The sequence below is a fragment of the Strongylocentrotus purpuratus genome, unplaced genomic scaffold (genome assembly GCF_000002235.5).
Source record: "Strongylocentrotus purpuratus isolate Spur 01 unplaced genomic scaffold, Spur_5.0 spur5_scaffold_2, whole genome shotgun sequence".
NCBI lineage: Eukaryota > Metazoa > Echinodermata > Echinoidea > Camarodonta > Strongylocentrotidae > Strongylocentrotus > Strongylocentrotus purpuratus.
In genome coordinates this window covers 35,063,863-35,090,912 of record NW_022145605.1, presented here as the reverse complement: position 1 = coordinate 35,090,912, position 27,050 = coordinate 35,063,863, and the positions used below count along the sequence as shown (strand labels likewise).

Genomic DNA, 27,050 nt, shown 5'->3' with positions numbered 1-27,050 from the left:
AAAAGATGCAGAAACCAGTAAATTAATTCAAATAATAAAAAAAATGCCTACAACACCCGGTATTCAAAGGCGGTCTCCCATCCAATTACTGACCAGGCCCTATGTTTCTTGACTTCGGTGATCGGACGATAACCGGTATGTTCAGCATGGTATGGTCGTAGACAAAAGACTCGTCAATTTAAACCTATTTAAGATTAAACAATGACGTCACCATCTGATTTCTTTCAATGGGGTGGTAGTAGTAGTTTCAGATGTTCATGATTGTTTCAAAGTGCCCGACTGGGTGAGGAAACGGATTTAGCCCGAACGCCTCTTTTCCAACCAAGAGACTGTGTCCTCTGTAGATGGAGCTCTTGTTCAACCATATTATTGGGGGTATCAATAATAGTCCAGAGCTGCACTTCTATGCCTTGTTGAGATCAGGTCCCCCTGGGGAAGAGGAATATAACAAGCTAACGTCATATTCCAAATAAGCCTTTGAGCAAACCTAGTACCTCGACACGCGATATTATTCACCTTGTCTTTGTTTATGACGTAATGGTCATCATGCGCAAAGAGTGTGCGCATTGACACTGTCTTGGAAACGGTTGCGGATAAAACATTTTACCATAATGCTACATGGAGGATGTAAGAAAAGAAAAAGGAGGAGCCGGGCAGGGATGGGATGGGGAGGGGGAGGGGCGGGAGTTTGTTATAGAACTGAAGGAGGGAAGGAAAGACGGAGTTATAGGTCGATAATAAGCTTCTTTTAGAAGGGAAGAGTCACCAAAAACTCGTCATCCTTTTTTTTGCTCCCCGTCTTTCCTCCAGATAAGCGTGAACACTTGAAATATTGTATGAAGCCATGTTATGTTCATGAAAATGTATGATGAAAAAAAAAAAAAAAGATGCAGAAACCAATAAATTAATTCAAATAAAAAAAAATGCCTACAACACCCGGTATTCAAAGGCGGTCTCCCATCCAATTACTGACCAGGCCCTATGTTTCTTGACTTCGGTGATCGGACGAGAACCGGTATGCTCAGCATGGTATGGTCGTAGACAAAAGACTCGTCAATTTAAACCTATTTAAGATTAACAATGACGTCACCATCTGATTTCTTTCAATGGGGTGGTAGTAGTAGTTTCAGATGTTCATGATTGTTTCAAAGTGCCCGACTGGGTGAGGAAACGGATTTAGCCCAAACGCCTCTTCTCCAACTAAGAGACTGTGTCCTCTGTAGATGGAGCTCTTGTTCAACTATATTATTGGGGGTATCAATAATAGTCCAGAGCTGCACTTCTATGCCTTGTTGAGATCAGGTCCCCCTGGGGAAGAGTAATATAACAAGCTAACGTCATATTCCAAATAAGCCTTTGAGCAAACCTAGTACCTCGACACGCGATATATAGTATTCACCTTGTCTTTGTTTATGACGTAATGGTCATCATGCGCAAAGAGTGTGCGCATTGACACTGTCTTGTAAACGGTTGCGGATAAAACATTTTGCCATAATGCTACATGGAGGATGGAAGAAAAGAAAAAGGAGGAGCCGGGTAGGGATGGGATGGGGCGGGGGGAGGGGCGGGAGTTTGTTAAAGAACTGAAGGAGGGAAGGAAGGACGGAGTTATAGGTCGATAATAAGCTTCTTTTAGAAGGGAAGAGTCACCAAAAACTCGTCATCCTTTTTTTTGCTCCCCGTCTTTCCTCCAGATAAGCATGAACACTTGAAATATTGTATGAAGCCATGTTATGTTCATGAAAATGTGTGATGAAAAAAAAAGAAAAAAAGATGCAGAAACCAGTAAATTAATTCAAATAATAAAAAAAATGCCTACAACACCCGGTATTCAAAGGCGGTCTCCCATCCAATTACTGACCAGGCCCTATGTTTCTTGACTTCGGTGATCGGACGATAACCGGTACGTTCAGCAAATAAAATGTTTAATGGATTTAAGGGAGTTGTTGTATAGAAACAATTCAGAAGGGAACCCAGTAGTTCTTGGAGGTGATTTTAATGTTATTAGAGACAAGAACTTAGATTATTTTGGACAAGTTACAAAGAAGCAATCAAAATTCAGTAGCAAATTAGAAGAATTCATGGATGAATTTAGATTAAGAGATGTATGGAGAAATAAAAATAAAGATAAAAAACAATATACTTATAGACAAGGGAATCCATTTATGCAAAGCCGTTTGGATTATTTCATTATATCAGAGAATTTAGAACAGATAACATCCAAATGTGACATTATTCCCTCCTTAGCACCCGACCATTCAGCTGTTAATTTGGTTCTGCATGATAGAACGTCTGGACAATTTCAGGGTAAAAGGGGTTATTGGAAGTTCAATAATAGCTTGGTAAATGATAGAGACTATGTTTTAAAGATGAAGGAAGAAATAAAGACTTTAAAGAACAAAATGTTATCTGAGATAAAAGACAAGAGAGTATTATGGGACTATATCAAAATGGAAATACGCAGGTTTACAACTAAATTTTCAAAGAAAAGGGCAAGGGAAAGGAAGGAAAAAATAGAAAAGCTAGAAAAAGAAATTGAAGACTTGGAAGATAGTCTACTATCAATCAATAATGTACATTATAAAGATATCCTTGAACAACTGAAAATTAAGAAACAACAACTAAGAGTATTTTATGACTATATTAATGAAGGTTTAAAAATACGATCAAGGGCCTCTTGGTATGAATGTGGAGAGAAGAATACAGCATTTTTTAAACAGCTCATGGAAGCAAATAGAAAGAAAAGTGTAATACAGAAATTAAACGTAAACGGAAAGATTGTTACTAAGGAAAAAGAAATTGTCGAGGGAATAAAACAGTTTTACAGTCAGTTGTATAAAAAAATAGAAGTTGTACTAGATGGAGGTTTAGAATTTTTCCCTAGTAACATGCCAAAATTGAACGAGACCTTAAAGGGTTTAGGTGAAGAAAAGATAGTAGAAAGGGAATGTATAGAAATATTAAAAAATATGAAATTAAATAAATCACCAGGAAATGATGGCTTAAGTGTAGAGTTTTATCTTAAATTTTGGCCGGTAATTGGAGATCTAATCCTTGCATCTTTTAATGAAGCCTTTAATCATGGAGAACTATCGGCCTCTCAGAGACAAGCAGTTATCACCTTGATACATAAAAAAGATAAAGATTCAGACTTTATTAAGAATTACAGACCGATTTCTCTTTTAAATGTGGATTATAAAATTTTAACAAAGATACTTTCAAAGAGATTGCAAGAAATTTTACCTGATATTGTATCTTCTGATCAACTTGGATATGTTAAGAATAGAAACATTGGAGAAGCCATAAGAATAATAGATGACATGATTTTTCATACTTCTTTTTATAAGGAAAATGCTTTTTTGATGGCCTTAGATTTTGAAAAGGCATTCGACTCTGTTTCTCATTGTTTTCTATACAAAGTCTTAAATTCATTTGGGTTTGGACCATTGTTTTGTAAATGGGTGAATATACTTTATACTAATACTGAAAGTTGTGTTATGAATGGAAACGCATCAACAGGTTATTTTAAAGTTGAAAGAGGAATTAGACAAGGAGACCCATTATCTCCATACCTGTTCATTTTATGCATTGAAATTTTAGCTCATACGATTAGAAACAATCAATTGGTAAAAGGAATTTGTTTTGGAAATACAGAAATAAAGCAAGTATTATATGCTGATGATATAACACTCTTCATCAAAGATATGAGTTCAGTTAAGGAAATAGAACACGTTTAGAAGGTTTTTATAAAATATCAGGATTAAAGTTAAACAAGGATAAGACATATATTCTGCCCCTGGGCCCACAGGTGTCTAATAACATATTTCCGTTTGGGAAACTTGTAGATGCTGTTAAAATATTAGGTGTTTATTTTTCAGTTCATGTAGATATCAAGGAAAAAATGAATTATAAGGAAATATTGAGCAAAATTAAAAAACTACTGACGTGGTGGAAACAGCGTGACCTAACTTTAATGGGTAAAATTCAATTGATGAAAGTATATGGATATTCTAAATTGACATATGTAACATCACTAATGCCAGTTCCAGAGTGGGTATACAAAGAAATGGAAGTAATATGTTTTGATTTTTTGTGGAGAGGTAAAGATAAAATTAAAAGAAGTACAATGATGTTAGACTATCAGCAGGGTGGGCTCAAAATGATGAATTTTAGGTTGTTTGTAAAAGCACAAAGAATAATGTGGATAAAAAGGCTTGTAACAGGAACTCATGATATCAAGTGGAAACAATACTTTAAATATTTGATGAGACCGATAGGAGGTAATTTAATATTTTATTGCAATTATTGGAGAGATACAGTGAAACTTATGTTACCTTCCTTTTATCAGAATCTTCTGAAAGCATGAATAGATATGAAAGAATATGTTAAAACAGAAGAGAGATACAAAGGGAATGAAATATTGTATAATAATAATTTTATTCAACTAGAAGGTCAAACCTTATTTGAGGAAACTTTGTTTTTGAAAAATATATATCGAATTCATCACATTTGTGAAGAAAATGGAGAATTGAAACCTGAAGCTCATTTTATAATGTTAGGTTTGAGCAGAGTGGAAATTGATAAAGTAAAACAAATTTATAACGTAGCCCCTTATGAATGGAAACAGAATGTTCAACCTTTAAGAAAAGCAATTCACACTGGCTTTAGTTTAGAATTTATTTTTTCAAAGAAAGTGTTTACATTTGAAGATTTAACTGCAAAAATGGTATATAAGAGTCAAATTAAAAAGAATGTAGAAACAAACTCGGCAGGCGGCAATTTAATGACACTTTACAATATTCCAAGAAAAGAAGTAGAAAAGATATATGTTCAACCAAGGATGTGTACCTTAAGTAGTAAACTGCGAGAATTTCAGTTCAAATTATTGCATAATATTTTATATACAAATCATCATTTACATAGATTCAGGTTCCATGAAAATGGTTTGTGCTCATTTTGCAAAAATTTTGAAGAAACTTATCAACATATATTCTTTGAATGTAATACAATAAAGGAAGTCTGGGGGAAATGTGGAGATAGACTTAATTTACCAATTTTGAAGAAATTATCCTGGAAATAAATTCATATAGGAATAGATGACACTACATTTAAAACAGAGCAATTATTGAACCACATTTTAATTTTGATTAAATATATGATTTTCCACAGTAGAGAGAAGGGAAACCCTCCAAAAGCAAAAGAAATAGAATATAGATTGTTGGAAAATAGAAATGAAGAGAAGGAACTTTCAATGGAAAGAGACACACTTTCAATTCATTTAAGGAAATGGGAAGCTTTGGAAAGTTTAGAATAAATGTTTTCAGTTTTTTTTTTTTTTTTTTTTTTTTTTTTTTTTTTTTTTTTTTGTTGCTCGTTCTATGTTAGCGTGTGTTTTGTATACTGTTGTACATGTTATGTGTTTAAATGTTGTGTGGGGTGGGGGGGTAGTAGGTGTTTTGTAGCTTTTTCCCTATTTTATATATATAATTTTTTTTTGTCTCCAAAGGAAAATGAAGAGGTGTAACTTTTGTATGCAAATGTAAAAGATCATTGGTAAATTTATAAAGACCTATGTTAAATTATTTTGTTATTTTGTATCCAATGTATTATGTTATAAATGTACAATTTTCTTTGAGAGAAACGAATAAAAACCTATGAAAACAAAAAAAAATGGTATGGTCGTAGACAAAAGATTCGTCAATTTAAACCTATTTAAGATTAACAATGACGTCACCATCTGATTTCTTTCAATGGGGTGGTAGTAGTAGTTTCAGATGTTCATGATTGTTTCAAAGTGCCCGACTGGGTGAGGAAACGGATTTAGCCCAAACGCCTCTTCTCCAACTAAGAGACTGTGTCCTCTGTAGATGGAGCTCTTGTTCAACTATATTATTGGGGGTATCAATAATAGTCCAGAGCTGCACTTCTATGCCTTGTTGAGATCAGGTCCCCCTGGGGAAGAGGAATATAACAAGCTAACGTCATATTCCAAATAACCCTTTGAGCAAACCTAGTACCTCGACACGCGATATATAGTATTCACCTTGTCTTTGTTTATGACGTAATGGTCATAATGCGCAAAGAGTGTGCGCATTCACACTGTCTTGGAAACGGTTGCGGATAAAACATTTTGCCATAATGCTACATGGAGGATGGAAGAAAAGAAAAAGGAGGAGCCGGGTAGGGATGGGATGGGGCGGGGGAGGGGCGGGAGTTTGTTATAGAACTGAAGGAGGGAAGGAAGGACGGAGTTATAGGTCGATAATAAGCTTCTTTTAGAAGGGAAGAGTCACCAAAAACTCGTCATCCTTTTTTTTTGCTCCCCGTCTTTCCTCCAGATAAGCGTGAACACTTGAAATATTGTATGAAGCCATGTTATGTTCATGAAAATGTATGATGAAAAAAAAAAAAAAAGATGCAGAAACCAATAAATCAATTCAAATTAAAAAAAAAAATGCCTACAACACCCGGTATTCAAAGGCGGTCTCCCATCCAATTACTGACCAGGCCCTATGTTTCTTGACTTCGGTGATCGGACGAGAACCGGTATGCTCAGCATGGTATGGTCGTAGACAAAAGACTCGTCAATTTAAACCTATTTAAGATTAAACAATGACGTCACCATCTGATTTCTTTCAATGGGGTGGTAGTAGTAGTTTCAGATGTTCATGATTGTTTCAAAGTGCCCGACTGGGTGAGGAAACGGATTTAGCCCGAACGCCTCTTCTCCAACTAAGAGACTGTGTCCTCTGTAGATGGAGCTCTTGTTCAACTATATTATTGGGGGTATCAATAATAGTCCAGAGCTGCACTTCTATGCCTTGTTGAGATCAGGTCCCCCTGGAGAAGAGGAATATAACAAGCTAACGTCATATTCCAAATAAGCCTTTGAGCAAACCTAGTACCTCGACACGCGATATATAGTATTCACCTTGTCTTTGTTTATGACGTAATGGTCATCTTGCGCAAAGAGTGTGCGCATTGACACTGTCTTGGAAACGGTTGCGGATAAAACATTTTGCCATAATGCTACATGGAGGATGGAAGAAAAGAAAAAGGAGGAGCCGGGCAGGGATGGGATGGGGGGGGGGAGGTAGGGGCAGGGATGGGATGGGGGGGGGGGGGTAGGGGCGGGAGTTTGTTATAGAGGTGAAGGAGGGAAGGAAGGACGAAGTTATAGGTCGATAATAAGCTTCTTTTAGAAGGGAAGAGTCACCAAAAACTCGTCATCCTTTTTTTTGCTCCCCGTATTTCCTCCAGATAAGCGTGAACACTTGAAATATTGTATGAAGCCATGTTATGTTCATGAAAATGTATGATGAAAAAAAAAGAAAAAAAGATGCAGAAACCAATAAATCAATTCAAATTTAAAAAAATGCCTACAACACCCGGTATTCAAAGGCGGTCTCCCATCCAATTACTGACCAGGCCCTATGTTTCTTGCCTTTGGTGATCGGACGAGAACCGGTATGTTTAGCATGGTATGGTCGTAGACAAAAGACTCGTCAATTTAAACCTATTTAAGATTAACAATGACGTCACCATCTGATTTCTTTCAATGGGGTGGTAGTAGTAGTTTCAGATGTTCATGATTGTTTCAAAGTGCCCGACTGGATGAGGAAACGGATTTAGCCCGAACGCCTCTTCTCCAACTAAGAGACTGTGTCCTCTGTAGATGGAGCTTTTGTTCAACTATATTATTGGGGGTATCAATAATAGTCCAGAGCTGCACTTCTATGCCTTGTTGAGATCAGGTCCCCCTGGGGAAGAGGAATATAACAAGCTAACGTCATATTCCAAATAAGCCTTTGAGCAAACCTAGTACCTCGACACGCGATATATAGTATTCACCTTGTCTTTGTTTATGACGTAATGGTCATAATGCGCAAAGAGTGTGCGCATTGACACTGTCTTGGAAACGGTTGCGGATAAAATATTTTGCCGTAATGCTACATGAAGGATGGAAGAAAAGAAAAAGGAGGAGCCGGGCAGGGATGGGATGGGGGGGGGGGAGGGGCGGGAGTTTGTTATAGAGGTGAAGGAGGGAAGGAAGGACGGAGTTAGAGGTCGATAATAAGCTTCTTTTAGAAGGGAAGAGTCACCAAAAACTCGTCATCCTTTTTTTTGCTCCCCGTCTTTCCTCCAGAAAAGCGTGATATTTTTTTCCTATGAGGGAATTTGAAGAGGGGAAAAAAGAGAGAAATAAAATGAAAAGGGTAAGAGAAGGATGTCTCCATGTCTAGGTCATCACATTGTCTACAACTCCTGCATCGAATGTATGTTAATTATGCATGCAATATATTTGTTTAAATTCAATATATTTGTTTAATATCGTTTATTATCTGTATAAGTTATATACACTTGAAATATTGTATCAAGCCATGTTATGTTCACGAAAATGTATGATGAAAAAAAAAGAAAAAAGCTGCACTTCTATGCCTTGTTTACAGGATGAAAAACCGATGCCCAAACCGAAGCCCAAACCTGCTTCCAACCAGCCAGAGTGGTGGACCAAGGATCCTTACTCCATGTTAACGTTATCAAATTGGCAACATACTGAATAGTCGGTTATTTCGCATTTGTCAAGTAGGAGAAACAAAGAAAGGTCATCAGCCAAAAATAAGGATAATACTTGCGTTAAATGAAAACTGGTGGGAAAATGGAGGAACTGGTATGAATTATTGTAATCTAATGTCAAAGGAATGAAAAATATAGTAAAGGGGTGAAACTTTTCTATTGACTATGTCTGATAAGTGTCACGTTACACACAACAATATAACTTTGCGTTATGTTGTATAGTGTTTTCTTCGCCTTTTGTACATTTTTACTTTTTAAAGTCTGTTGTTCTATTTTCAAGATGACGTTTCAATACGTGCTGAGGTAGTGCTGAACAGTTCTGTTTCATTTAATCTCCTTTATATTTCTATCAATATTTTATCATCAGTTCACTACACGCCAGATTGATGATCGAACCCTGAGAAAGGTGGAGATCGTGAAGGATGGACCGCTTAAGATGTACCTCGAGGGTGGCTCAAATACACCCCTTCTTGGGAGAGTGGTTGTGGCAGAGGTACTTGAGGACGGTGCTGCTGCTAAAAGTGGTATGTTTGACGTCATTTTGTGAACCAGGGTCTTTTAAAGCCCCACTGCGCTACTTATAGCTACTTGCGCCCTCTACAAACGATGCCTAATCGGTGCCTGTTGGTCCCCCGTGACCCCCTCCTGTCAGTGACCTTGCAGGGAGGTCTTATCCCCCTGGCTAAACTAGTGCAGACGGGCTTTAAAGAATTGCAATAAATCGCAACTTATTTTCGACTGATATCAATCGCAGCTATATCTAAATAAGAGATATAGGAGAGTGAAAACTTGTGATTGGAGGACTTGCCATTGATTCGGATCAAGCACAACACGATCTTTATAAGACTGGTCCCAGATAAGGATTTGATACTGGGTACCCTGATATAAAGTGTTGCGATTGATTTGAATTGATCACTCGCTATTAAATTAATCGTTAACTTTGTGCAACCGCCTGTATCTCTTATGTACGTGTACATAGTGAGATTGATTTTAAGTTACCATCAATTAATTTGTTATTTCATGCACAACTTGTCTTTATATAATTCAGCTCTTCCGGACACTATCATGAATGTAACTTTCTCTCCCTCTACTTCCTCTCTGTCCCTTTTCTTCCTATGCCATTTGTGTACTTTTATTCCTTCCTCTCTTTACTTGTATGCATCGCTGACTATTGTATGAATTATTATTTTAATTTTGAAGAGGACGTCACTTCAAGCTTATGCTTTAGCCGACCCCTTTTCTATTATATACCATGTAATCATCACACATCTAAAGTAATACGGTTGTAAATATGATATATGTTGATGTATAGGCCTATATGGAATAAATAAGCATCACATCATCAAATCAAATCAAATTTTGATTAATCGAAATCCGTTTATAAGATGAGGTCCGGGTTCAGATGGAAACGAAGGAATAAAGTTCTTTCACAGTAGGCCCCTACCCCGAAAACAACATGTAGCCTTAGTATGTAATCACTGCGGCGGATTTCGTTCACGCCCACAATGTGTGCACCACCTCCCGTGGGGAGTATTCATACCATTAATACTATAAAGGCCCATGGCAATTACGATCAGAATGATTTCCGTCATTCTACCAGGTCCCCATTACTCTCCTGGGTATGGAGTGGTAAATATAGATTAATGCTCTGGCAATTATTAAAAGTGACGTACCAGGGCTCGAATCCACGACAATCCGCATCTCTCAGATGGGTGTCATCAAACTATACCCGACTCATTAAAGGGCCTCTCTACTCCAACTAACATAGCCTTTAAAAACATGAACACACCTCTACTTATTACTATGCCAACCTTTGATTTTTAAGAAAGTCTCTAAAGTGACCAAAAAATGATAATAACCATAACCATAATAAACCAAGAAATCCCCTGCAGTGACGTCATACTAATGCTATTGCGCAATACAGCTCCGTTACTGGGCTTTTTTCTGAGCGTTCTGAGTCGTCATTTCTAAAACTATATTCCAGAATTATTTATGGTTTCTAAGAAATGTCATGTTCGGAATCTCCGTCAAAAATTAATCTACATGTCTTTTTTTCATTTTGTTAGCCCGTTTTGGTAAGAGTGGCCCTTTAAATCATTTCTCATTGCAATATTAAAGGAGCCATTAGCAAGGGGGATCAGATCTTAATGGTTAGAGTGGCCCTTTAAATCATTTCTCAATGCAATATTATAGGAGCCATTAGCAAGGGGGATCAGATCTTAATGGTTAGAGTGGCCCTTTAAATCATTTCTCATTGCAATATTATAGGAGCCATTAGCAAGGGGGATCAGATCTTAATGGTTAGAGTGGCCCTTTAAATCATTTGTCATTGCAATATTAAAGGAGCCATTAGCAAGGGGGGATCAGATCTTAATGGTTAGAGTGGCCCTTTAAATCATTTCTTATTGCAATATTATAGGAGCCTTTAGCAAGGCGGATCAGATCTTAATGGTTAGAGTGGCCCTTTAAATCATTTTTCGTTGCAATATTAAAGAAGCCATTAGCAAGGGGGATCAGATCTTAATGCTGGAGGGAAAGAAGTTGATTGGCGTCCCCTTGGAAACGGCGCAGCTGACGTTCAAAGACCACATGAAGGGAAAACTTGACGTAAGTATGATTAACGCAAACATCAAAAAGGGAAAATAACACCTAACGCTTTGATAGTTTTCTTCGTATTATCAGTTTCACACGACGCGCCATTTTGGATGCGCTGTTACCTGCGCTAATTAAGGCTGTAAAGGCAGTTATAAACTCATAGCATATTTTATAACTATTTTGATTATGAGGCCTCGCTCAGCTTGCACATCAAAGAACACAGGAGATAGCGACGCAGTACTGAGTCAATAAATAACGCATCGTGTGCACAGGGGTCGTCAGTACCCCTAGTTTACAAACACGCCACAAATCATGTTAGAAAAATTTCTATTCGTGGTTCGTTCGTTGTTGTTTGTTTCATATATGACTGCTAAAAAGGTATGTGTATGCTTGTTAGAGAGCAACTAGGGAACCGACGACTTTGAGTCCTCCCCGAGGGACTTGGTAATGAGGATTAATGCCTAACGAAATGGTTTTACAGTACCACTAGTTTACTATATAGCACGTTACAAATCCTGTTAGAAAGTTTCTAATTGTTGTTCGTTTGTTGTTGTTTTTTATATAGTTTTTAAAATTTTCGTCGGGGACTGTACGGTGGTATTAAAATGTCATCTTTTGAGTCAGTTTTGATTTTGAGAATAAATGAAATTATATAAGCAAAAACACCAAAAAAAAATCCTAGCGTATTGCCTATAAAAATCTTGGACTAAGCAACGTGTTCTGCATGGTTTGCACATTTTAAAGAATGCCATGCCTTGCTAGGCTGCTTTTTTAATAGGTGTTTAGAAAGTAGATATGAAATTTGAAGAAATAATATATTTATAAATGATTTGTCTTCTACTGACAGGGATCTCAAATATTGAGAATGATCATTGCCGTAGCTCCTCCAAAGAACTATGAAGACGAAGTGTAAGTATAGAGTGTATAGTATAAACAAAGCACAACAGTTTTAAGGCAAAAACACAATATTTTATTTTAACCATTTGGCAATTTAATTGTATTTTCTGTTACATCAATGATCAAAACAAGAGGGTTATTTCTAAAGCATTTTCATACGACGATATTCGTCGGTGCATACAATTTATTTTCACAAGTCTTATGTAACCGCTAGTGATTTCTTTTCATTTCACTGGAAATTATTTCAGGTGATTGCCGATTTCAAGATTCAAGATTCGAGTTTCATTGTCAATGATAATACAACAATCTGGTTCCCATCGGTGTTACATACAATATAAACACAGGCATATACATGATAGTGTACGCGGAGAGCCAGAAGGGTGTTGAGTTAATGTTGAACAAATTTTCTCAATTTTATTTCTGCTTCCAACAAAACATTACATATCAATTATAATCATTTACAAAAATTAAGGTATACAAATTGGAATCAACATTGATTCAACACCATTCCAGCTCTCAGTAACGAGATATAATTATCAAGAACATTATTCTGAGTCATACCACAAATGCATTCATACGTATTCACCACGACGGACTAATTATTCATTGATTTTCTTTGTCCATCCATTTCTCTTTTCACAGCACTTTCTTTTAGGCTCCTGAGATAACTGAGGACGCCTAAATAGCACACGGAGACAAAAGAAAACAACACAAATTAAAGAAGGCGTTTGCATTTCTACACCGGATGTAATTTTAGAGCATTGTCTGAAATCAAATCTTTTATTCTGTTCAGACCAGGGTCCCGTCTTTAAAATAGTTGCGATTAATCACCACTTATTTGCGATTGAAATCAGTAGTAACTATGCACATGAGAGATAGAGGACTGCAAACTTGCGATTGATTAGAGGACTTGCGATTGATTCGGCTCAATCGCAACTCTTTATACGAGGTTTACCAGGACTGGTATAATCTTCATAGACATACAATGTATAAAGATAGAATGTGCTTTCTAACAATTGATCACAATCAAATTATTTCTGCCAACTGCAGCAAAATCATTAATTATTGACACGACTGATTTCATGTTACTGTGAAACACACAACGCATAAACATTTTGTTTCATCTTTCTTAATTACAGATCAAAGCCCATTCTAGCTTCATTGACGGAACTTGAACATTCCTTCAAAAGAAGATCTATTTAATCTAGCGAAAGACACAGTAATGCATAATGGGTCAAAATCATGATAAAACCCTGACAACAGGTTTATGATAATTGTAAAACTATGCTGTTTTTATAAAATGTCCTCATGGCGCTTCCAAAGTAACTTCAAGCTTTCGCCTATATACTAACTCAGTACTCAAAAGTAAACAAACAAAATATATCATTATTATGTTATTGATTCGTACTTGAATTATTATACACCTTGTAAATTATCAGGAAATTATTATTTTGTAGTATTGTGTGTAGCGCAGTGTATCGTTGTGATAGTATTCAAGAAAGTATATTCAAGAATTTAGAGTTCAACAAAATGTATATACACATATTGTCTTTGATCTTTGAATATGATATGTTCTATACTGTATGCAGCTTGTGGAAGAGATGTTTTGTAAATAGTTTGTGATTGTCGTTTTTATAAGTTTCATAATATGATGTATTTTGGACCTAATTTTGTGTAGTGCTATGGTTATTGGTTATTCTGTTGATATATTAGTAGTAAATGATGCTCAAAATCATGATAACAAATTGTTATTTTCAACAGTAATACAGATTTTTGTGTATTCACATAATACACAAAAATATGTCAGGAAGATATCACCAATATCAAAATGTTTTTTGAGTATATCGCCTTTGTTGTGTGTCGATATAGTATATTTTCAAGATCAATGATTAACCAAATTTGCAACAAAACCAGTCTCGAATCAATACCGATGGGTGCTCTGAAACAAGACACTATCAGAATGATATTCAACTATTACTGAGAAACTAGATGGTTTCCTTCTACAAAACTATGTTTTTAGATGACGCCTCTGTGAGTATGTTCATATAGTTCTATTTAATAATAATAATATTTAATTTTTGTAAAGCGCTTAATACAAATGTCTCTAAGTGCTTTACAAATATACAGATATATATATAAGGATCAAGCTACCTAAATAGGTAACAAATTAAAACCACCTCTGACTGCATGGCCTGGATAAATAACCTGGGGAGTGTTTCACAAAGAATAAGATCGACTTTAAGTTGGACTTAACTATGGCAGGCCTTTAATACCATAAGTTCCTCTAACCATTCCTGGCATTAGTTTCTCAAGGGACGTACAAATAGTGGTCACAAATCTACAGAATTTACTTTTTTGATAATTCATTATTCAAGAAAAAAAATATTCTAAAGATCATAGTTGAGAGACCAATGGTGAGAGCAACCAGTGGCATTAACAGCCTGCCATAGTTAAGTCCAACTTAAAGTCGATCTTAGTCTTTGTGAAACACCCCCATGACTAGTAATGTGAAAATAAGTACTTTTGTTTCCGTTACAGAAAATCATTTTGGGTAACGCCTTCATGATTTATTTTTACTAATTTCTTTTAGGGATCAAGCTCACTCAAATTGGCAACAAATTAAAACCGCCTTTGACTGGCCTGGATAAATAACTAACCATGACTACTAATTTAAAATAAGTATTATTTTCGTTACGGAAAATCATTTCTGGTAACGCCTTCATGATTTAGTTTACTAATTTCTTTTAGGGACCAAGCTCACCTAAACTAGTAACAAATTAAAACCACCTCTGACTGGCCTGGATAAGAGACTAGCCATGACTAGTAGTGTGAAATTAAGCACTGTTTTTCGTTACAGAAAATTATTCTTGATGACGCCTTCATAATTTGTCCTACTTAGTTCTTTTAGGGATCAAGTTCACTAAAATTGGCAACAAAACCCCGTCTGGTAACAATGACGTCACTATGAAACAAGACACTAGCAGAGTTACCTTTAACTACTACTGAGGAACGAAATTTTCGAGTTCCACAAAGTCTTGCAATTGATGTCCTTGTTCCGTCTTCGCGGTCCTGAAATACCTGCGTAGAAAGAGAAAGGAACCGAATTTATGCGCTTATGATTAAGTATAAAACAATTGAATAGGATAGTTGAGATATCCTGCGCTACACAAAATAATTTTGTTGTGAGATAATGAAAAACTGAATGTCAAATGTGAAAGAATATAATTTAAATGACAAAATCATCTTTGATTGATCAAAATAGGTTCAGAGACGGCTGAAATATCCATAAATATAACCATTTCTAATATTTTGTGGTGCCCCACAAATATTTGGCAATGTTGAACTAGCCGTTGAAAACGAGATAGCGTCTTTTACGTTTTATTCCAGCCAATGACAATATATAATTGGATTTTTGTCGGCCATTTCGTGTTGGTTGTAATAAGCACAACCAGCCGGCCTGCGTATTGTTATTATTAATTAATTAATTAACGGTCACCTTTTTTTTTAAAAGTGGATCTGAATTAGTATGATCGTATTCAATCTAAATTAATACATTTTGGGGTCTAGAATTACCTTCAAAGCACTTTTAGCTCCTAAAAAAGCACTAGAAATGTCCTAAATAAGAATAAGAGCAATATCCATGCACTTTGAAGGCATTTGCGGTCTGAAAGAAGAACTCAACTATCCCTTTAAGTATGAAACAATTTAACTCATTAAGTTACAGAGATGTTGACTAATCAATTATGTTGGATGAAAGAGAAAACATCTTCAAGTTTATCAGCCTCATATGAGTCAAACTTAGAACTCTTTATGATTTGCCAACTTTATTGTAGATGTGTTTTCAGTTCCATGCACATGATAATATTCTTGATGTTTTTTAAATTAATAAAATGGAATCGGTAAATGACTAGAATCGGGAAGAATACCATTGGCATTTAAAAGCATGAGCAAGAACATGAAATGGGAGATGGAGAGGGGAAATTAAAAGAGCAGAGAACGATTTTAAAAAAAAAGGAGAATGGAAAGAAAAGAAGAGAGACTGATGTGAAAGGGAAGAAAGAGAAAGAGAGAGAGAGAGAGCGATCGAGATCTTTCATTTTTCATTATACGGAAACGTTCTAAAATTTAAGTATGAACAAACCACAACAAAGATCTACATGTATATTGCAGTATTGTTACCTCTACATAGTCGTATATGCAGCCAGGAGCCGGTTCTAACTCGAAGCTTTGAAAGGTCAGATCAATCCAGTAACCCGGATTAACTTTAATTCTGGTGATGCAGTTAATATCGGTCGGGTAGTTCCCGGGATGATTAGGAGATGTGAACGAACCCTCTGATGCAAAGATGGTCTTATTGCAAGTGACTGTCAGTGAGAGAAGAAAAAAGTGGATTGAACTCTCTTTCAGAAAAAATGCAAAGGTCTACTTTTATTCTACCAGTCTAAACACAATTATACATCAATCCCATTTACACATCAGAAGCGAAAAAAATAATCCCCCAACATTGCCGGTAGCGCGCACCATGCGTATTTTCGGAAATCTCGCCGGTCCATTTTAGGCTCTTAAAATAATACATTCCACCTTTTTTTCAAAGCCACAACAAAGTGTTTCATGTTTTTGTTTCTTTTATAAATCAGATATGTCTGTTTGAATCCCCGAAATGAATATGGAAATTTGTATTAACCTGGATTCTTAGGTCCTTCTCTTTTTTTTTTTGGTATTTTTATAAAAAGGAGATTTTAAAATCATTCAGCAAATCTGTCGGAAACTTTGTTCCAACTTCATTGAACAGCACACCTTCTGCTCTTACCTCTACCATCTTCAAGACAAGCCGGTGCTTCACAGTGTTCCTCCAGCAAAGGTTCCAACCTATCCGCGCAGGTCACATGCGGGAGGATCTCGATCAGTCCCGCCGTGTTCTCCCGGACGCAGTATGCCTGACGGAACCTCACGCCAACCCCGCAGGATACAGAGCAGTCGCCCCACTCACCCACCTCCCATCTGTCACCAAATGAAAAAAAAAAAAAAAAAAGTAATTAAAAAATATATATATATATATTTTGTTTTATTGGGTACTCAAGGATAACATAAAAGCCAATTGGCTATTTAAAATCATGTACGGGCGGAATGACACAAACATCATGTACTCCATTGCAACTCAAATATAATTTTTTTTAATGGAGGGTTAACATGTCATGCTTAGCTGAAATTACATAATCAGATTTAGACTTCATTTTTAGCAAATGAAACAAGTATGAAGACATTATTATGGTAACGCACATCATTTTAGCTTACATTCTAATAGCTTCGGGGGCATGTACCCAGGCCTCCCCTTATAAATCAGACAATGAGAAAAAACAAAATCGCAAAGACTTTCGCAAAATCAATTAGGTTCAATTTGAATATCCTGTTGTACATCTTATATAAATCATGATCACGGCCCTGTTTCATAAAACTGGATATCAATTACAGATGCTAAATTGTTATGATAAATTTGCTCTCAGCCAACCAACTAGCACGATTTCGGTAGCTTATAATCGTCATTGTAACTTTTAATTGATAACAAGTTTGATGGAACAGGACCCTGATTTCTAATACGTTATTGTTGTAATGCTCCCAAATTTGAGGTTTCATTTGATGTTTTGATATCCTTTGCAATCATGTTGCTATGGAAAAGGGAAAGGGTGGCGAAAAAAGTCAAAGGGGGAGGCACTGAGAAAAGAAATGAACACAACCTGTCACATCGTCCCCTCCCTAGATAAATAATTTCCAATAATTCAAAAAAAATAAAGTATCAACCCTCTGCTTTCTGGTAGCGGGTGGTCCATGTATTAAGCCTATGTGAATGAGAGAAATTAGAAGACAACGGGTTAACAACGAATTTCACTTTACCTGTGGGGGCAATCAAACTCGTTGCACGGTTCTGTAACTGGTTCAGGCTTCTTGAGATGCAAGCAATGAAAAGGCTTAACAGATCTACCATCCAGAGTTCCAACAAGCCCAAGCTCGGTACAGATAACTTCTTGCATTTGCAGTCCTGTAGTGTAGAGCAAATATTGTATAAGCATATTACCAGAATGTTGTAGCACAATAAATGTGTTTGGCAATTATATTGATAATAATAGTCACATTTGTATATCCCTTAATATTACGTTCCTCAGCGCTTTACATTGTAATTTGGTATTACCCCGGTCATTAGATTCAATTGCTAATCCGCATATGATAGTGCACATGCTCCGCTCCCTGGGGACTACTTTAGCAAGGCGCCGTTTTACAAGCGCACACATGCAATTCCAACCACATCAAATTTCACGTAATACAGGGTACCCATTTAACACCTTGTCGGAGAGAGCCAAATGTAGATAAGACACCCTATTAAAAATGATATATTGGCAAACCTTTAGGCCCGAATTCACAAAGCAAGGTTTGAGCTCAAACCTCCTTTTGTTTCGCCAAACCTCCTTTTGTTCTTTACAAACCAGGTTTGTAAAAAAACGCGTAAAACGCGTCATATGACGTACGAAAACCAAGGTTTGTCGACAAACCTCCTTTGTGAATCCGGGCCTTCGAGTCTTGTCGGTGAGTCATTGATTACCGTCTTTACTTATTTAGCCCTGTCCATGGTCACTGTCGATATATCTGAAACTTTTGTCCTGGCTTGCTGGAAACGATCCGGGCTATTTTCTTTTTATAAAGTTTCCTCCACATCTCCCCCCCCCCCCAGCACCACCATCATCATCATCATCATCATAATCATCATCATAACCATCATCAACATCATCATCATCATAACCATCATCATCATCATCATAATCATCATCATAACCATCATGATCATCATGATCATCATAACCACCACCATCACCACCATCATCACCACCATCATCACCACCATCATCGCCATCATCATCATCATCACCATCCTCATCATCATCGCTATTTTCTATCAATAATAACAAATAATTTCTGACCGTAACCACACGTTTTGCTGCAAGGTGTATCAACGATGCTCCATCGGTATGCAGGTCTATCTTGAATCGGTTTGAAGAAAACCCAGCGCGCTTCTGAGCTCTTCTTGGCATCATCGAAAACATGGTATGTAGACGCGTAAACCTGTACAGTTAAGTGAAGAGAACACGAGATTATGGAAAACAATATCTAGTTTCTGGCTGCTACAATTGAATAAATTGATTGAAGTTGTAGGTTGTAAGCATAATAATGCTCGGGCGGTAGTTTTTACTTCTCCGTAAATTTCCGACGCCAACCGAGGCTTAACTCCAAACCTGGACCTAGTACTCTACCAATAAGTATCATCATCATCATCATCATCTTCATTCATCATGTTCATCAGCATCATGTTCATCATCATCATCATTATCATCATCATCATCATCATCGTCACCACCACCACCATCATCATCATCACCATCACCATCATCATCATCATCACTATCATCATCATCATCATCATCATCATCATCACCATCATCACCACCACCATCATCATCACCATCATCATCATCATCATCACCATCATCATCATCATCGTCACCACCACCATCATCATCATCAGCAGCAACATCCAAGTCCATTTACAATCCTATCTCTATTAACCCTATATATCTTGATCCGCCATCATCCGGGAGTAATCGTTGTGAGCGGAATGTTCAAATTGTCATATTTTCACAAAATGAGGGCATTTGAAGAGTAGTCCTTTTTAGGGGACATCCATCTATAATATTCTTCCATTCTAATATTTAATATATGCAAATACTCGCAAACTATTTTTGCTGTGATATTTATGAGAGCTCAACTAAGTGAACATTAAAGCGACTTAGTAACATTGTTCAGATGAGAGAAAAAATGGTGCTTAGGTAGTGATTTCATAATACTAGATGTACAATTAAAGATTATCTGACTGTTAGAGTGAAAACGGACCATTATGAATGATAAACATTGGGAAAAACTGATCTGATCGATTCCTTAATTCTCCTAACTACAATTTCATTACATTTTAGGTGAATGTAAATTGCCACCAAGCCATGAATTTGCTTTATATACCATTCCAGACATTTAAGTTTTGAAAGATTTTTAAAAGCCTGTCTTATGTCTTATTTTAAAGGAAAAATGGTTGGGAGAATTAACTGTTAATCAGTGTTAGAGGGTGTTGCACAGTGACGCCTTCAAAGAAAACCGTAAATGTCTTTGAAGTTTGAGAATGTTCTCAGGATTTTTTGCCTGTTAGAGGGTAAGTACAATAGAAGGTATATAATAAGTAACATTTATACAAAAGTTACAGTTTTTCATCAACCTTCAACAAGGTTACCGAGTCACTTTAACATAGTTACACACCTGTATAGTTATTTTTGAGCTGGTCGGTCCCCTGATTTGGATACTTTCCCCATCTCCACCTACGTAAGATATGACGTCATCCCCCATTGAGTACGCACGGGACTTCCCCCTTTCTCCTGCGCCACCGATGACGTATTGGTCTTCTATGATCAAAGCTGTATGTAAGAAAGAATATACAAACTCTTAATTTTCTTATTTTAAAGTCTACTCTTCTCTTTAACCCGTTGGCTACTGAATTAATTAATTCCCATAGGCTAAGCACAGGGACCACCAGGTTCCAGTAAGCAATGGGTTAAAAGGGAAGTCCACCATGATAATCAGTTGGTTTTATTAGAAGCACAAAATGAGAGGAACAGGTAAGTGAAAGTTGGAGTGAATTCCGATTAAAGATAAGATAGTTATGATATCTTTTAAAAGTTGCGATCACTCAATCACACATTGGCAACTCTGTTACTCATCTTGCAAGGTTTACTCCCATTTTCTCTGCACAAACAAAAATAAGAAAGTTTATTTTCCCTCAAGAAAATGTCCAATTATACGTGCACCCTTAATATAATTATTGTAAATATGTTTCTCTACAACCCCGGTAATAATAATAATAATAAAGAAGGAAATAAAAGTTTAGGAAATGTTATTAATTGTTCAATAGTTTTATTTCATTGTGTTATATTTCACATCCCACCATTTTGATTAAGATAGCTCAGTGGTAGAGCACTCGTGGCCTCGAAACCGGGAGCTCCCGGATTCGACACCAAGCCGATAAGCTAGTGCCCTTTGGTATGGGATTAGTCCTCATTATCAAGTCCCTCTGAGAGGACTTAAAGCCATCCGTCCTCTGGTTACTTACTTACAAGAGCACACATGCTTTCTTACCAGTCAGGTGAAAACAAATCATCATCATCATCATCATACCAAAAATTGATTATGAACTTGCAAAGCATTCAGACTCTTTGAGAGACATGATGAATGTCACTTTTAAGATGGGCAGGTGGAAATATCAACTTATTAGATCGATTTAATCTATCTATCTATCAGGCTATATAGTTCATCCAGACGTTGGACAAAGCCCTCCTCATAACATTTCCACTCTATTCTGTTTCTAGCTGTCCTAGTCCAAGCGGCCGTTCCCATGTATGATGTTAGGTCATCTCTCCATCTTCTCTTCTGCCTTCCTCTTCTTCTCTTTCCCATCCTTGGTTGCCATGCTGTTAAACGATTTGTCCATCTCTTTTCCTGAAGTCTTGCTACATGCCCAGCCCATCTCCACTTTGATTATATGACTTTCTCCATAATATCTTTAACCTTTGTTTTCTGGCGCATGACTTAATCATCTTACCGAAATGACAATCTCCGCACGGTTGTGTGATGTTGATATAAGTGGAACCTATCGGGATCTCCAAAAGATTAGTATAATCTGAAACAAAAAACACATACAAAGATCGTGTAACATGTACAATAGATGCCATACAACAATTAACCCAGCACGGACGATGACCTAAACATCCGACTTTCCAATATTGCCAAAATATCAGAAGTAATAAGAATAATATTCGGTTCTTGTACAGCGCATATTTTTTTATCACATAATGTCTATATGCGCTTCCAAAGAGCTTTGGAAATTACGAGCTTACGAAACCTAAAGAAGGGAACATTTTTGAGCGGCCTCGTGACTCAGAGCTGCCGGCCTCGACTACATCACTGTCATGTCATCGACCCTTGTCGGACTTGCTCAGGAGGGACGGGTAAGGATAAAAACAAATCTGCCTTGATAATGTTTGCCTTTATTCTCCCTTTTACAAAAGATGAAAGCTAAGTGAGGGGGAAGGGGCGGTTGATTCGGACCCCATAGACCTCATGGCCTACAAGCAATTAGTGAATGAAAATGAAAATGATAATAATAATAATGATAAAGATGGTGATAATGATGATGATGATGATGATGATTGATGATGATGGTAATAATTATGATAATCATAATAATATGTGAAATTTGTAAGGCACCGAATCTTCTTGATATCAAATTTTTTAATGTGCACTTGTGAAAAAAGAATAAAAGGAGAAAACTAGATGGAATTTTGACTGCGCGCAGTCGAAAATGATGCCTCCGCCATAGAGCAATTTAAACAAGTTTGGAGTTTAAATCTCCAGTGGTTCTTGAGATATCATGATAACAATCTCAATGTATGGAATTTCATAAGTTGACCTCTGTGACCCTTGACCTTTGACCTACGTGCTCCAAAATCTAATCAGATTGTCTTCCTATGGTGATACACACTATCATTAAGTTTGAAGTTTAAATCTCCAGTGGTTCTTGAGATATTATGATATGGTGATACATACTATCATTAAGTTTGAAGTGAAAATTCTCCAGTGGTTCTTGAGATATCGCGATAACGATCTCAATGTATGGAATTTCATAAGTTGACCTCTGTGACCCTTGACCTCTGACCTACGTGCTCCAAAATCTAATCAGATTGTCTTCCTATGGTGATACACACTATCATTAAGTTTGAAGTTTAAATCTCCAGTGGTTCTTGAGATATTATGATAACAATCTCAATGTATGGAATTTCATAAGTTGACCTCTGTGACCCTTGACCTTTGACCTACGTGCTCCAAAATCTAATCAGATCGTCTTCCTATGGTGATACATACTATCCTTAAGTTTGAAGTTTTTACATCTCCAGTGGTTCTTAAGATATCATGATAACAATCTCAATGTATGGAATTTCATAAGTTGACCTCTATGACCCTTGACCTTTGACCTACGTGCTCCAAAAATGTAATCAGATTGTTTTCCTATAGTGATACACACTATCACTAAGTTTGAAGTTTAAATCTCCAGTGGTTCTTGAGATATCATGATAACAATCTCAATGTATGGAATTTCATAAGTTGACCTCTGTGACCCTTGACCTTTGACATACGTGCTCCAAAATCTAATCAGATCGTCTTCCTATGGTGATACATACTATCCTTAAGTTTGAAGTTTAAATCTCAAATGGTTCTTGAGATATCGCGCTAACAAACTCAATACAAGGAATTTCATAAGTTGACCTCTGTGACCTGTGACCTTTGACCTACGTACTCCAAAATCTGGTTCTTGAGATATTGTGATAACGGTCAAACGGGACGGACGTACGGACGTACGGACGGACAACCCGAAAACATGATGCCTCCGGCACCACCTTCGGTGGCGGAGGCATAAAAAGAGATCACATAAAGAATCTGCATTGTAAACAAAAGTAAACAAAGGTACAGAAGTAAGAAAAACCATACCCAAATGACAGAACACTAATTAAATATATGCCTAATTAAACAGATACATCTAATGCTTACCATAATACGCGGGAGGGTGACTGACACCACCAGTCTGTATCTCGCATGTTGAGTTATCTCCGTCACAAACTCCACAAGAATCAAAACGTCGATCAGAATCTTCCTCGAGATCACATCCGAAATGCTGCAATGAGACAATTATTATCATTATTATATAATCATTATTATCTATATAAGGCTTCCAATTGGTACAATAAATCAGTGTATGTAATATTTTTAGCGCAGTACCCGGATGGCAGATAATTTTTTTTTTCTCGTATTGCTGTCATCCGGGAACTTCAAATGTCGATACAATATTGCTTGATTATCAAGTCAAATTATGTTATTTCGCTAGTCAGCCTGATATAGATAACAACAATAATATTGTATGGCTTTGTTTTCGTGTGATACTATATGAATATTGCTCTCGCTATGACAATATATTCTTGCATCACACTGCATCCAATATTATTTATATAATTATTGTTTGGTTGCTTTTATCAATATTCCATGTATAATTAACAATGCATAACATATTTTATAAAACACCAACATTTCGTTATGTAATATGGAAATAAGCAATCCGGAATCATTAATCAATAACATGAAAGAATGTTTTTTAAATCATGTAATACGGAAATTAAAAGTGAACCTACTTAAAAGCTAACCCTTAACCCAAATTGCAACTCTAACCATCCTAAACCTAATCCTCTATCTTCCTAGGAATAAAGCCAGAATAATGTTGAAATTCAAAGGTCGTGGGTTCAAAGGTCATGGGTTCGATCCCCGAACACTAAACTAATGTCCTCTGGCAAGGCCTGGTTTAGGATGACATAGCATTTGTGTTAGTAATTGCCATTTGCCCTCACGGTGACTGTATGGTAGGAACACTCCTCAGAGAGAGGAGAGGGTGCACATTGTGCGTGAATAAAACCGATGACCGGGTTAATGATATCCGTAAAGCGCCTCAATAAATTCGTTTTAAGCGCTATATCAAGTTCAAGTTCAAGTTCAAGTTTTATTTTTCTTTCTTTCATAACACAAATTTTAAATATGACATGAATATAACAAGTTGACAGAATATTGCGTTACAATAGAAAGATGAGGTGACCTTGGTTGAAAGCAATAAATCCAGATTATTATTTGAAAAATAATTAGATGTTACGTCCCTACCTTACACTCGCCTTCAACGCATATGGCCGTTTTGTCTTCTAATGGATTGAGAACATCGCATCGAGTGCCGTCTGTAAACTGACCAAACTTGACCACTTTACTGAGCCCATACGACACACAGTTATGCTGGCAGAAATCATCACCAGACGTTTCTGTATTTCAAAGAAATGTAATCAAATCAAATCAATTCAATTCAATTCAAATCAATTCAAATAATAATGTTTTCATAACTCAATCAAAAGATAAAAATTTCTTACATAAAATGAATATAAAATGGCATTTGCAAAACAACTTAGAAAATAAAATATATTTGTAACTAAACAATCTTATATGGCGACGAGTAATAAATGCGTTTTAGGATACAAAATAGTATTAAAAAAACACATCATAAACTATTGACTTGGTAAAGCGGCGTATACTTTGCTGTTTGAAATACAGAGGGGTTTTGCTCGACCATTTTTTAAAAGCCAAAAATTCTACAACAAGCAAATAAAAATAAAACAAATCTATTTATGCGATTTAAGTCTGTAAAATAGCTGTTGCTTACAGGTCATCTTGAATGGACTTTTATACCACATGACATTGGATATATCTTGTCATTTAACAATTCTTCTTTTTTATTTTATGCTGCTAGTGAAATTGAATAAATGAATGAAAAGAAGTTGATAATAATACACAATATTTATTAGGCGCTTAATACGGGTGTCTCTAAGCGCACCATAGTCTGACTAAAAAAAATATTTACCAAAACTTATGATAAACACACAATTTATACATCTGTTCGATATTCAATAAATCATTCATATAAAATAATAAAAATAAGAGTAAGATCAAACATACATGAGGTCAAACATAGGATCAAACTTAAGATCGAACAAACAAGAAATAAGACGGTGTGCACCTCCTTTGACCGACTCACAACTGCAGAATAACTTAACCAAACTAAAAGGAAAATAACAACAACAACTCACGGCTTCTATCTGTATAAGGCAACCACGTTGTAAGCTGATCTTTGTAAAGAATATTATCTCGGGATCCACACTGTTCTTCTGCAAACTGGTACTGGGTGGAACCGGGACAGTTAAAAAAATGATGAAGAAAAACAAATAAAGCATTCAATCTCCGTTTCATCATTCAATGTTGGTATATGACATTATAGACCATCATTTAATGTTGGTATATGACATTATAGACCATCATTCAATGTTGGTATATGACATTATAGACCATCATTCAATTTTGGTATATGACATTATAGACCATCATTCAATGTTGGTATATGACATTATAGACCATCATTCAATTTTGGTATATGACATTATAGACCATCATTCAATGTTGGTATATGACATTATAGACCATCATTCAATATTGGTATATGACATTATAGAACATCATTCAATGGTGGTATATGACATTATAGACCATCATTCAATGTTGGTACTTTTCATCATATTCCGTAACAGTATTGTATCGTGATTCCTTCCCCTAATTGAATCGTCAAAGTTTTAATACCCTACGTGTATATATCGTGCCTGCAGTATTCAAGGTAAAGTTATATGTTATGTTGTTATGTTATGGAGTTATATCCGTACATCAATAAGCCTGTTCGTAAATAGCTCTGGAACGTATGACCCCCAAACATCCACAGATCTTTTACACTATGGATACGTCCCACTTGTGCATTTTAGAATAATCACTGTCGAAGTGATGGAGGTGCTTCATGAATACCTTTTGTTTGCCTTCTTGAGAAGAATACTTCCACCTGTGTATCAGAAAAATGTACTGTCGGTACATACATGAATACTAATACACAGGGGCGGCGATCCCGGGGGGACAGGGGGACACGTCCCCCCCCCCCCCCTGGAAATTTGAAAAAGTGCAAAACAAATTGTATAGCATATACTGAATAATGACTGCAACACACTTTTAGGCTCCGGAAGGCCCAAGAGTGCAGCGTTTAGACTAATAAAATTGGAGAAAAAAAAATCTCGCTCGGTCGCTACGCTCCCTCGCATAACATCCTTGTAAAAAAAAAAAAAAAAGTTTCATGAGCCCGATACGAGTATTCGTCTCAATCGTTTTACAATTTGGGAACGAATGACCTTTATCTGCACATGCGCAAATCCTAATTACGA

General features: G+C 36.4%; 1 protein-coding gene, 1 long non-coding RNA gene and 4 pseudogenes across 3 annotated transcripts; 1 reads left to right on the top strand and 5 right to left on the bottom strand.

Annotated features, from left to right (window-relative positions):
* Positions 1 to 44: 44 nt before the first annotated feature.
* On the bottom strand, positions 45 to 163 carry LOC115926930 (annotated as a pseudogene).
* A 761-nt stretch (positions 164 to 924) lies between these two features.
* On the bottom strand, positions 925 to 1,043 carry LOC115926925 (annotated as a pseudogene).
* Positions 1,044 to 6,455: 5,412 nt separating this feature from the next.
* Positions 6,456 to 6,574, bottom strand: LOC115926924 (annotated as a pseudogene).
* An 802-nt stretch (positions 6,575 to 7,376) lies between these two features.
* LOC115926963 lies at positions 7,377 to 7,495 on the bottom strand (annotated as a pseudogene).
* A 3,571-nt stretch (positions 7,496 to 11,066) lies between these two features.
* On the top strand, positions 11,067 to 13,205 carry LOC105444534. Its single transcript, XR_004065294.1, has 3 exons — positions 11,067 to 11,184; positions 12,020 to 12,081; positions 12,712 to 13,205. It is a non-coding gene; the product is annotated as an uncharacterized LOC105444534 (long non-coding RNA).
* A 1,731-nt stretch (positions 13,206 to 14,936) lies between these two features.
* On the bottom strand, positions 14,937 to 26,058 carry LOC578568 (thrombospondin type-1 domain-containing protein 4). 2 transcript variants are annotated; one of them, XM_030992290.1, is made up of 10 exons: positions 25,884 to 26,058; positions 24,913 to 25,064; positions 23,761 to 23,884; positions 21,758 to 21,835; positions 20,422 to 20,576; positions 19,041 to 19,182; positions 17,962 to 18,106; positions 16,880 to 17,070; positions 16,249 to 16,433; positions 14,937 to 15,147 (listed from the first exon to the last, which is right to left on the bottom strand). In XM_030992290.1, the coding sequence occupies exons 1-10, from the start codon at positions 26,044 to 26,046 to the stop codon at positions 14,974 to 14,976; spliced, it is 1,509 nt and encodes a 502-aa protein (XP_030848150.1). In that variant the 5' UTR covers positions 26,047 to 26,058; the 3' UTR covers positions 14,937 to 14,973. The 2 variants fall into 2 exon arrangements, with proteins under 2 accessions (XP_030848150.1, XP_030848151.1); XM_030992291.1 differs by having other exon boundaries at positions 16,886 to 17,070.
* Positions 26,059 to 27,050: the final 992 nt, after the last annotated feature.